Genomic DNA, 12,868 nt, shown 5'->3' with positions numbered 1-12,868 from the left:
CCAGTCTTACGCTTTGACCTCCAAGGTAGTGCCGGTGGGAGATTTTTCCTGTGCGTTGTTGAACAATAAAAAATTCGCAGCGGTAGCTAAAAGCCGACTTCTTCGGTCTCTCATTCCCATTAGCAGCCATTCTTTACCTCCAAGGTAGTGCCTGGTGAGATTTCTCCTGTGCATGATTAAACAATAAAAATTTTGTTCAAAACGCCGTTGATTGATGAAATAAACCAACGAAAGACGCCAGATGTTTTGTAAAAGCAAAAGGAAAAGACGCCAGCTGCTTAACGAAAGACGCCAGATGTTTTCTAAAGCAATGGTTTTCTAAACAATGAAAATTCACAGCGTACATGTAAAATTAAAGTGAGCTGCAAGTCGTCATAACTCATCGAACCTTTAGTATAAACGCGCCCTATCTCACGTCGGTGATGATGTACTGGGCAGAATTCACGGAAGGTTCACGGTTTACCGATGAACCTCCGCAGCTTCGCCCACTCATCATCATTCACTCCGTGGATATGCTGTTTTCTTTTACAGGCTAATTTTTATATCACGCGACAGCGGTCACGGACACCGGCGGCGGTGGACAACTATGGCGCCACAATCAGCTGTTGCGATCTCATAACAGCTTTCGCTGTAACAAACTTCAGCGCTGACAAGGCCCTCTCTACGCTGGCCTGCGTGATAGGCGCGCAGAAATCCACTTGCGTTAATAAAAACATCTCTGGTTGCCACTGTTTTCGTTTTTCGCACAATTTCAACATATCTTTGCTTTGGAATTCCTGCCTGAGGTACGCGCTAATACCGTACCCTGAGATATGCTCACATTGCACGAGCTCAGTTGCTCCGGATTGCGAAGTTTTCTCGTGAACCGAAAAACGATTGAAAAAATTTCGTTTTCACTCCAGAACGAAATAACAGATAAAGTTTCGGTTACGTTTTCGTTCCGGTCCAAAATATCCTTTTTAGGGGCGAAGCTCCTTAAGGCGGCACCCGTTCGTCCCTCGTAGTCGTAGTCGTAGTCCGTAACCAGTCTTACGCTTTGACCTCCAAGGTGGTGCCGGTGGGATATTTTTCCTGTGCGTTGTTGAACAATAAAAAATTCGCAGCGGTAGCTAAAAGCCGACTTCTTCTGTCTCTCATTCCCATTAGCAGCCATTCTTTACCTCCAAGGTAGTGCCTGGTGAGATTTCTCCTGTTCGTGATTAATCAATAACAATTTTGTTCAAAACGCTGTTGATTGATGAAATAAACCAACGAAAGACGCCAGATGTTTTGTAAAAGCAAAACGGAAGAACGCCAGATGTTTCTAAAGCAAGAGGAAAAGACGCCAGCTGCTTAACGAAAGACGCCAGATGTTTTCTAAAGCAATGGTTTTCTAAACAATGAAAATTCACAGCGTACATGTAAAATTAAAGTGAGCTGCAAGTCGGCATAACTCATCGAACCTTTAGTATAAACGCGCCCTATCTCACGTCGGTGATGATGTACTGGGCAGAATTCACGGAAGATTCACGGTTTACCGATGAACCTCCGCAGCTTCGCCCACTCATCATTCACTCCGTGGAAATGCTGCGATTTTTGGGGCGGACTTTGCATTCATTCTTAGGTTGTAACCGACTATAGCGACTCCATCACACAACAAACAAGGTCTTCAATCATCTGATTACGTTCGAGCCATAAGTACTATTGCGCTGCTGATGTCAGTACTACGCTTACTGGTAATTAAAAGTTCGGCGTTGCTGCTTAAAATATTACGTTTTGCCCCAAAAATGATTTAGGAATTTTTGATGAAATTTGCCAGGAAGTTCAATATGTTCTACCGAAAACCAGCGACACGAACATGTCTGTGAGGAAATATCATCTGCGTTGGTCTAATCATCGAAGTGACAGCATTCATTCATATCAGGCGAGATTTGTCCAAGACATCGTGACCCGCACTATGTCACTCTAGGCCCGCACACGTCTGGTCCTCACTCCTTATTTCTTTTTCCTGCCATTTTTGAACTTCAAGATGAGTTGAAGTGTTCAGCCTTGCCGAACGCTGAAAGAGAACTCTGGGAAGAATTGCGCACAAAATGTCATTAATCAAAGGATAGCGTCTAATATTCCTTGGTACTGTCGCGATTGTAAGTGGATTCTGAACTTTGATGATCGACACCATTAGCAGGAACACATACCTACTTTGCTTAAACATAAAACGTCGTACCTGAACAGTTCTTTTTCGTTTTCGGTTTTCGTTCCGTTCCGACACCCTGGTAAAAAGAGAGCAAGCATAGCCATGTATAGTATAGTATAGTATAGTATAGTATAGTATAGTATAGTATAGTATAGTATAGTATAGTATTAGTATAGTATAGTACAGTATAGCAAGGGGTGGGAAAGAGACAGGCGAGAGGACAAAAGCCTAGCCAAGGCAGGACCATCTAGGTGTTGATGTAATCGGGGGTCTGCCCAGAGGACCGGAGCCAGCCAGAGTCCCGGGGAGATGTCGAGGAGAGGAGCCCGGAGCTGTTAACAGTAACGTTTATTTACAGGTAGCGTGTTGCTCCATGATGGGGTTAGCATCATGGAAGCTCTCGGAGCTCGTGAGAGCTTGAGAGAACTTGTGAGAGCTTGTCGGGAGCGCATCGGCGCTCGCATTTTATGTCCTTGCCTTCCCAGGGTTCCCTGAATAAAAAAACAATGGAGGCCAAGACAGTCCAATGAAAATTTCCATCTTCACCTTCGCCCCCAAAAGAGAAAGGTGAAACGCCGCCTCCTTCCCAACCCACGAAAGGAGAAAGAGGCACGCCCAGTTCGTCCCATGGCGAGGGAAAAACACTGCCCACCGCGCACTACACGGCACAGCACGAAGACGTTGAGTCTTACGTGGAAGTCAATTTCGTAGTCTGTTGCAGTGATGGGGATGCGGCGCCAGGCAGGCCACGAATTGTGGAAACAGCGGCAACAAGGCGCCACGGGGAACGTGGGAAATGCATCCGCAGACGGTTCCCAGACGCTGGGCCCTTTGTCCGGGGCACCTTGACGACAAAGCAAGCCGCCTCGACGGCCAACAACTCTTCCTAATCCGTCAGTCGGTCAGGCGTGCCCAAAGGGTTTTACGAGGGGCGCAGACAACCTGAGATAATTAGACGAACGACTTTCGTGTTTTCGCCGCTCTTGGGGCATCTCTGGAACTGCTGACCCGGAAGAAATCAGGGTAGTCTTAGCCGCAACGTCTCATGCGTCAAAGCGGCGCCAAGCCAGGCAGGCCGATCATAACAGTGTCCACCAGCTCTGCTGTGACGCAGCCTTGCGCGACTTGATGCACGCTGCGCTAAATTGTTCCTTTCGACCCGAACAATTGAAGTATTTTACTACATACTTGAGTATGTGAGCCGTTGTACTGCGATCTCGGCACGATTCTGAAAACTTTACGTAATCCTGCATACAATCCCTTACACAGCCTGAGCTATGTACCGTATATATTAATTGGACACACTGGCCCACATGGATATTGGTTATAGAAATAAAGCAACATTGGCGCACTAAAATAATAAACTTTTGTCGCGTCTTGCCCGCGATTTACACAGTGAATGATTTACATTTTAGCACACTTCAGACAATCATTTGGTCATACATGGGTCACTTTATACGAAAAGTACAAGGAAAATACAAATGTTCATTTCGTCTATAGCTCTGCGTAGCTCGGTCAGTACTTAACCGACGCTTTAATTCTCGTCGTGGCTATACCAGCCTTCTACTTTCTCCTCGAGCCCTTGGATGTCTTGCCGACAGTCGTGCGTCTCCCACGTCTAGTTGACGACGCGCTGCTCGGAGGCTTCCTCGCCTTCACACGCCTTCCTCCGTGCCTCGAGGACGCGCGACTACGGGAGTGGCGACGCTTCTTGTCGCGAATGGCCGAGGAACAGCTTGTAGACCGGGCATGGCGGCGGCTCTTGCTGCGCCTGTTTATCGTTCGCGCGGCTTCTTTCCGACCGCGTGGCCGAGGTTTCACGGATTCGGCCTTTATGCGCTCTTCCGCCATGACGACTGCGGGACGAGTGCCTCGACCTGCCGCGGCTCACCTTCCTCTTGGCACTGCGACGCTTTGGAGCATCGCTAGCCGTGTCGTCGGTGCTGCTCGGGGAGGAGCTTCCCGAGCGCTTCCTACGGCTCACTATCGGGGCTTTAGTTGCGAACGCTTTGCTGGTGGAAGGGCTTTCGCTTGGGCGCTGCGTTGCATCCGCCGCCTTCCGCAACTTCCGAGCCGCCGTGGTAGCGCCGGGCTTCGGTGCTAGCGGCTCCGCCGACACGCCCTTCGGCGGATGACCGCGTGGCCGCTTGGCAGCCGGAGTCTCGTTGGAAGGGACAGAGGCATTGTCGTCAGCAGCCGCCTGGCGCTTCGCTCGACCGGGATTTGGCGGACCGTGGTTGGACTCCGCCCGTTTCTTCGCCATGGCGTCGTCGCTCCGGGTCATGATGCCACGTCGACCCTCGATGCGATGAGCTCGCTGCGCTCCTCAGCGTTACCGCTCGCCGGCCCCGGGAATCTCGTTTGGTGGAACAGCGGCGAGAGCCCGGATTGCACAGCCAGCTGGACTGAGCCCCTGCCACTGGCTGATTAGAGTAGAGCTGAGGAGAACCTTGGAACCGGGGCACACGCCTACGCTGGAAGACAGGAGAAATGAAATTCTCAATGGGCCGCGTTCGGTTCTCGCGCACCGCGTGCGTGCATTGCTTCTTCCTCGTCTCCTGGAGATGTTTAGAGCATTTTAATCCACAGCGCAATCTGCAATGTAAATGAAAGCATCGTCAAGTTTACTTGTCAAAATTAGTGTTATGTAATCCAGTGTATTTTAGTATTACAGCAGAGGTAATATGGTCGATGTTAGCCGTGTGTCGTAGATAGAAAATTACCATCATGATGAACCGGCACGTGTTCTCTTCGTCCTCTTCTTCATCATCGTCCTCTTCTGCTTCGCTACAAGGAGACGTGCGACGATTTGTCGGGCGAATGAGGCCCTAACTTAATGAGCGACAGAATGAATACAGAGAGAAACAAATGCAAGAAAAGAGAATAATAATAATAATAATAATAATAATCAATCAATCAATCAATCAATGATTTATTTAACGTGCCCAGGAACAACCGTAAGGTCTTTGTGCTGGCGCACGCAAAAAAAAACAATAAAAATAAACAATACAATACAGACAGTTTTCAGAAATAAAAAGAGCAAAAACACGTAGACAAAGAGAAATGAACACAAAAGGGGAGGAGTAAAATAAGACAACACGAGAAATATTGACGGGATATAAAAAATTAGACTGCATACATACAACTATGTGGAAAGACTGAGAAGGGAAGACTTTGTACATTGTGCCACACTATGTCAAAACAGTGCAAAGCTCGGATAAAAACAATGATTGTGGGCTATGAAAAACGTCAAGATCAAGAAAATTAACATTATAGAGACTTTGTATTCTGTGAACGGTAGAGTGTTGGAAGAAGCAGGCGGGTACATGAAACGGTCTGTTCTCTCTGGTTAACTTACGCGGAATTCGAAAATTAACACAATTGAGAAGTACAGGGCAGGATATGATACCGTGGACTAGCTTGTACAGAAATAAGAGATCAGAGCGATTTCGTCGGCAGTGAAGTGATGGCAGTGATAATAATTCAGCAGTAGTTGAACGAGATCCAGAGTCATTTTTAGCAAAGCGATGGTTATATATGCTGAGGAATTTTTTCTGGACTCGCTCAATGGCGTTGCTGCTGGAATTAGGAATGCCATTCCAGATCACAGATGCATACTCTAGTTGAGGAAGACATAGCGCGGTGTACAATTTTCGGAAGGGCACAGGAGAACGGAATTCTCTAGACATTCTGCAAACACAGCCTAGGGTGCGAAGACCCCGCAAAGCAACACGCTTAGCGTGAGCAGAAAAGTGTAAGGTGCTATCAAAAAGAACACCTAGATCATTGATCTCACATACCTTACACAACGACACAGAATTTACAGAATATAAAAATGGCACACTAGATGTTTTTCGAGTGAAACTCATTACCTTGGTTTTTGAAATATTTAGGGAGAGGTTATTGCTCCTGCACCATTCAGAAAAAGAACACAAATCAGATTGCAGCAAGCGACAATAATAATAATAGTAATATAATAATAATAATAATATAATAATATAATAATATAATAATAATAATAATAATAATAATAATTATTATTATTATTATTATTATTATTATTATTATTATTATAAGATTATCTGGGGTTTAACGTCCCAAAATAAGGATATGATTATGAGAGACGCCGTAGTGGAGGGGAAGAGAGAGAGAAATACTTGGCGAAAAAACTTTTTTTTTTGCCAAGGCTAAATTCGAACCCGGGTACCCACGATTCGCAGGCAAGCGTCCTAAGCACTCGGCTATCCAGGCACACTGGTAGAGCGGAGCAAATGCCTTGTATAACATAGCACAGTAAGGTTGTGGGAAAGAGAAGTGAAGGTGGGGAGGAGAGATGTGAAAGCGAAGAGGAGGGAAAAGAGGAGGTAAGAGAGTAAAGCATAGCGTAGAGAGAATGAGAGAAAAAAGAGACAGGAAAAACGAAAGAGAGAGAGAAGGAATCAAAGAAAGAAAGAGAAAGAGGGAAAACGATAGAAATAAAGAGGAAGCAAGCGACAAAGCTATAGAGAGAAAAATGAAGAAAGAGAAAGAAGGATAGAAAGAGCGAGAGAGCAAAAGTGAGGGTGACAAACAAACAAGAGAGTGAGAAAGGGAAGTGAGGGTGATGAGGAGAGATGTGAGGGTGAGGAGAAGGGGGGAGAGTAAAACATGGCATAGACACAATGAGCGAGAAATATAGAGAAACAAATGTAGAGCTTGAACCGACTTATCCGTCGTGGGATGCAACAACTCTGATGGGCGAGAAAACGAGTTAAGGGAGAGAGAAATAAAGAGAAATAAATAAAGAGGGAGAGAAAGAGGTAGAAGAAACAGATAAATTTTCGGCGAAAAAATACTGTTGGCGAAGCCAGACTGGGACACGCGTACCCACGATACGAAGGCGAGCGCCCTAACCACTCGGCTAGTATTATTAATATTTGATTTGTATACATACAAACACAACCACGGTGGTCTAGTGGTTATGGCGCTCGACTGCTGACCCGAAGGTCGCGGGATCGAATCCCGACCGCGGCGGCTGCATTTTCGATGGAGGCGAAAATGTTTGAGGCCCGTGTACTTAGATTTAGGTGCACGTTAAAGAACCCCAGGTGGTCGAAATTTCCGGAGCCCTCCACTACGGCGTCTCTCATAATCATATCGTGGTTTTGGGACGTTAAACCCCATATATTATTATTATTATATTATTATTATTACATACAAACACAAGGACACAGAGAAAAGAGGGAGAGGGCAAGGTGGCAACTGCCACCAAGAGGGGCACAACGCCTGCCTGCTCTTTCGGGAGGAGGGAAGAGACAGAGGAAAGGAAGTTAGGAGGAGAAAAAGAGGAAAAGAGATAGGAAAGTGAAGAAAAAAAATTGACGAAGACTTGGACAAAAATAGGTAAACACACACACACACACACACACACACACACACACACACACACACACACACACACACACACACACACACACAAAAGGAACGCTTATAGACGGATGGCCAGATCTGTTTGGTCCATAAAGGTCAGCAGAGCTCGATGGGCCTGGTCGCGTCGAGATACACAACCTCTCGGAAAGAGGTAATCGTCGATGGTCGCGCATTTAAGTCCGAGGAATTTATATTCCTTAATCAGCAAAGCCCGCTGCGTAGCAAACGCGGGACAGTGTATTATAAGATGCTCAAGTGTTTCACATGAGCCACAAGCTGCACACAACGGACTGTTCACACGTCCTTGACGGAATAAGCGTTCGCGCACCAATACTGAACCGACTCTTAGTTTATATAACAGTGCTCTGGAACGACGAGGCAAGCCACGACCACGAACACGGGGAGGAAACGATCCGTTCGCGACACGCTGGTCTGGGTGCTGCTTTAGGAGGTGGCGGCGTATAAGCAGACGAGCGTTGTCCATCATATACGAAATTTCCGGGCAGTCACAGTCATCATGATTACAAGATGAAGCGAGGCGATCAGCCTCTTCATTTCCAGCAATGCCCACGTGTGAAGGTATCCACTGGGCAGCTAGGGACATCCCGCGTGAGAGAATTTTGTGGGCTGATTCTACGATACTGCATAGAATAGGGCTGTCGGCCTCTTTTCCGGTGAGTCTGCTAAGGGCACCACGAGAGTCTGTAAGGATGACGACTTTCGATGTAGGCAGTCCTTCTTGCACGTACGCTAGCAGAGCATAGCAAAGCCTTGCATTGCACAGTATAGCAAGGGGGTGGGAAAGGGAAGTGAATATGAGGAGGAGAGATGCGAGGGTGAGAAGGAAGGGGAACGGGTACAGAGAGAGAGAGAGAGAAATCAGGAGAAAGAAAGAAAGAGAAGGAGAGAAATAGACTGAAAGAAAGGGAAGAAAGAGAAAAAGATAGAAGGCAAGAGAACGATTACACAGAGTGCGACAGAACTGCATAGAAAGAAAGAAAGAAAGAAAGAAAGAAAGAAAGAAAGAAAGAAAGAAAGAAAGAAAGAAAGAAAGAAAGAAAAAGAGAGAGAGAGAGAAAGAAAGAAAGCGTGAAAGGAAGGGAAGAAAGAGAGAAAGAGATAGAAAGACAGAGAAAGAAATAGAAAGAAATAGGCACAAAAGAGTGCAGGAAAATAGAATTCGCCAGCGAAAAAAACACCACACATGCTGATGGGAGTCGGCGCGGCATGTTTTATTATTACTTTAGGGTATTGGTAGTAATAATCACTTTGTAGTCCCTGTGGTAGACCGTGATTGTTTCTGGAGCCATATTTAGCAAGACGAATTTGTTCCTTTCGTCGAGCATTGTATCCACGCTGTTCTTCAGGTGTACTTAAGTGATAACCGACCAAGCACTCCGTACAATGGTTAATGGGCCGAAACGTGCGGCCCTGGTGTTTGTCACTGGTATAATCCCGACTTTTCATTAAAGTCTTTCTCAATTATTGGTTGCGTCTTTCCTCAAACGTTAAATGGTGTCTGGCGTCCGTGTGCTCTTCTTTTTAGTGGATTTAAGTTTAGTGGGATTTGCCCAGTTTCTGTGGCATATATGCGATAGGAGTTTTCCGTTTACGCCACAAAATTTTCCGACCAACCAGAGGTATACAGCTTAGCTGTAAAGAGATAGCAAGCATAGCCAAGTATAGTATAGTATAGTATAGTATAGTATAGTATAGTATAGTATAGTATAGTATAGTATAGTATAGTATAGTATAGTATAGTATAGTATAGTATAGTATAGTATAGTATAGTATAGCATAGTATAGTATAGTGATCCTCTGCAGCAATACGCAGGACAATGAAGTTAAATGACCGCTAGTTGCCCAATCAGGAAGCGTGCACGAATGTGCACAATGAGTTTCAGGCCATTTGAAGAAACACGCCGCGTAGGACGCGCCTCCTAAATTCGCGTCCCCAAACGAGGTCGCCGTGTCGCAAAGCGGTAGAGGAAGGGATGGGAAAGAGAGAGGTGAGAGGTTAAAAACCTAAAAGCCTAGCCAAGCCAGAACCAGCTAGGTGTCCACCAGCTGTGCTGTGATTCAGCCTTGCGTGACTTAGTGCAAGCTGCGCTAATTTGTTTCTTTCGTCCAGAACAACTGAAATTCTTTACTACATATTTGAGTATGTGAGCCGTTGTACTGCGATCTCGGCACGATTCTGAAAACTTCATGTAATCCTGCATACAATCTCTTACACAGCCTGAGCTATGTACTGTATATAAATTGGACAACCTGGCCCACATGGATATTGGTTATACAAATGAAGCAACATTGGCGCACTAAAATAATAAACTTTTGTCGCGTCTTGCCCGCGATTTCATCAGCGAATAATTTACATTATAGCACACTTGAGACAATCATTTGGTCATACGTGCGTCACTTTATAGGAAAAGCAGGAGGGAAATACGAATTGTTCATTTCGTCTATAGCCCTGCGTATCTCGGTCAATCCTTAACCGAATTGTCATCGTGCCTATACCAGTTTTCCACTTTCTCTTCGAGCTCTTGGTGGTCTTGCCGACAGTCGTGCGCCTCCCACGTCTAGTTGACGACACGCTTTTCGGAGACTTCCTCGCCGTCACGCGCCTTCCTCCGTGGCTCGAGGACGCGCGACTATGGGCGTGGCGACGCTCCTTGTCGTGCAGGGCCGAGGAAGAGCTTGTAGACTGGGCATGGCGGCGGCTCTTGCTGCGCCTGTTCATCCTTCGCGCAGTTTCTTTCCGACCGCGTGGCCGAGCTTTCACGCCTTCGTGCTCCACGCGCGCGTCCGCCATGACGACTGCGGGATGAGTGCCTCGACCTGCCGCGGCTCACCTTCCTCTTGGCACTGCGACGCTTTGGAGCCTCGCTAGCCGTGGCGTTGGTGCTGCTCGGGGAGGAGCTTCTGGAGCGCTTCCTACGGCTCACTCTCGGGGCTTTAGTTGCGGCTGCTTTGCTGGTGGAAGGGCTTTCGCTTACGGACTGCGTTGCATCGGCCGTCTTCCGCAACGTCCGAGCCGCCGTGGTAGCGCTGGGCTTCGGTGCTGGCGGCTCCACCGACACGGCCTTGGGCGGTCGACCGCGTGGCCGCTTGGCAGCCGGAGCCTCGTTGGGAGGGCCAGTGGCATTGTCGCCAGCAGCAGCCTGGCGCTTCGCTCGACCGGCCTTCGGCTGACCGTGGTTGGCCTCCGCCCGTTTCTTCGCCATGGTGTGGTCGCTGCGGGTCCCAATGCCACGTCAGCCCTGGATCCGGAGGAGCTCGTTGTGCTCCTCAGCGCTGCCGCTCGCCGGAGAGCGGTCCCCAGGAGCCTGCTTTTGTGGGACAGCGACGACAGCCCGGATTGAAGAGCCAGCTGGACTGAGCCGCTGCCACTGATTGAGAACAGTAGAGCGGAGTAGAAGCTGCAGGAACCGTGGCACACGCCCACGCTGGGAGACAGGTCAAATAAAATTCCTGGTCGATCACGTTCGGTTCTCGTGCAGCGCGTGCGTGCACTCCTTCTTCCTCGTCTCCTGGAGATGTTTAGAGCATTCTAATCCACAGCGAAATCTGCAGTGTGATAAAAGCATCGTCAAGTTTACGTTTCAAAATCAATGTTATTTATATGACGGTATTTAGTATTGCGGCAGAGCTGTTATGGTCGAGGTTAGACGTGTGTCGTAGATAGAAAATTATCGTCATCACGAACCTGCACGCGATCTCTTCGTCCTCCTCTTCATCGTCGTCTTCTTCTTCTGCTTCGCGAAGGTATACAGGATATAGAGGGAGGTTAACCAAGGGAAATATCAGATTGGCTACCTTGTACGTACTGGGTATTATTACTAGAATTATAGAGGAGGAGAGAGTCTGTAACGAATCTGCAAAGTCATGCCACCAGCACCGTCTGAAAATAAATAAATAAACGCAGCTTCGCAGTAATGGTGCCAAGCCTGAAGGAAGTGCGGAGCTGGACGGTTTTCTTTGTTTCTCTCTATTGTTATCTTTCTTTCTTCCTCTCTTTCTTTTTCTCCTCTCTGTTGTATCAATGTCTTTTTTTTGTGTCTGTTTATTTCTGTTTCTTTCTTTCTCTCTATTTATTTCTCTCTTTCTATCATTCTTTCTCTTTCTTCCCTTTTTCTCTCTCCCTCTCTACTTCTCGCTTCCTCTTTTCTTTTCTCTTTCTTGCGCTCCCTGTCTTCCTTTTTCTTTCTACGCTATGCTTTGCTCTCTCCCTTCCTTTTTTCCCCCTCCAAACCCTCACTTCCTTTTCCCACCCCTTGCTACACTACATTATACAAGGCTATACTATGCTCTGCTAGCGTGGCTGGATAGTCAAGATGTTACGACGCTCGCCTTCGTGTCGTAGGTATGCGGGTTCGAATTCCGCCTCGCCAAGAAATTTTATCGCCAAACATTTCTGTCTTTCTATTCCTTTTTTTTCTTTCTATTTCTTTCTCCCTTTCTCTCAGTCTACGTACTCGTTCTCTCGCCAATCAGATTTATTGCATTCCACGCCGGACACCTCGACGCACGTGTTTCGGGGAGCGAAGCAGAAGAGGACGAAGATAGCGCGTGCCGGTTCGTGATGATGATAGTTTTCTGTCGACGACTAACAAAACTTCAACGTAGTCACTGAACTGTCACAATGTCGTTCAGTCCTGTAGCAACGCAGTCACAGCGGCTCGCCTTGCAGTCCGGGTAAGCCAGTGCCCTAGAATTTTGTATAGACCAAACTATACAGTATGGTTAGTATAGAGGCCAACGTGCTCTGGAGTTAGCAAACGGTGCGCTTTCCAGGTGTTCGGTTGGCCGACATCCTCCAAGCAGGGTGCGGACAGTGGGACGGCGGCATTCTCTTCTCAGCGCAAACGCAGCGCAGGCTCTAATCTCGACCATCGATCAGAGCTCAGGGAACGGAAGGGGTCCGATCCATTCACGCGCTGCAGCCGTTCGACGCGACACTGTCACGCGACGGCCACGCGCGTATGCAGCTTGGACCAGTGTCCGACTCCCACTCTAAGGTCGCCGCTCTCCGTGGGTCACACGGATAAGAAGAGAGAGGGGAAAATACGATTGCGTTGAGCTACGAGACAACGTATGCCCATATCAGCGCATGCGCATGCGAGAAGAATATATATCGCTTGATGCGATCGCGCGGCTGAAACGACTTTAGGACGGGATGGCTTGCTTTTTTTTCTGTTCTTTATTTATTTATTGCGTGTGCGTCATCTTGGTTTATGTTGGAGTGTATACATGCACATGTACACGCACGGGTTGATAAGATTTTTT

The 12,868-nt window shown here is 47.4% G+C and overlaps 1 protein-coding gene across 1 annotated transcript; it reads right to left on the bottom strand.

Moving 5' to 3' along the window:
- Window positions 1-10,233: 10,233 nt before the first annotated feature.
- Window positions 10,234-10,811, bottom strand: LOC119375048 (female-specific protein transformer-like). Its single transcript, XM_037645246.2, has one exon. The coding sequence runs from the start codon at window positions 10,804-10,806 to the stop codon at window positions 10,234-10,236; it is 573 nt and encodes a 190-aa protein (XP_037501174.1). The 5' UTR covers window positions 10,807-10,811.
- Between the last annotated feature and the right edge of the window lie 2,057 nt (window positions 10,812-12,868).

This window comes from Rhipicephalus sanguineus, chromosome 11 (assembly GCF_013339695.2).
Source record: "Rhipicephalus sanguineus isolate Rsan-2018 chromosome 11, BIME_Rsan_1.4, whole genome shotgun sequence".
Classification (NCBI taxonomy): Eukaryota; Metazoa; Arthropoda; class Arachnida; order Ixodida; family Ixodidae; genus Rhipicephalus; species Rhipicephalus sanguineus.
Note: the sequence above shows the minus strand (reverse complement) of the source record. Positions and strands in the feature narration are given on the sequence as shown.

Coding starts and splice junctions, on each gene's coding strand:
- LOC119375048 (XM_037645246.2), bottom strand. CDS start 10,806: ATGGCGAAGAAACGGGCGGAGGCCAACCACGGTCAGCCGAAGGCCGGT.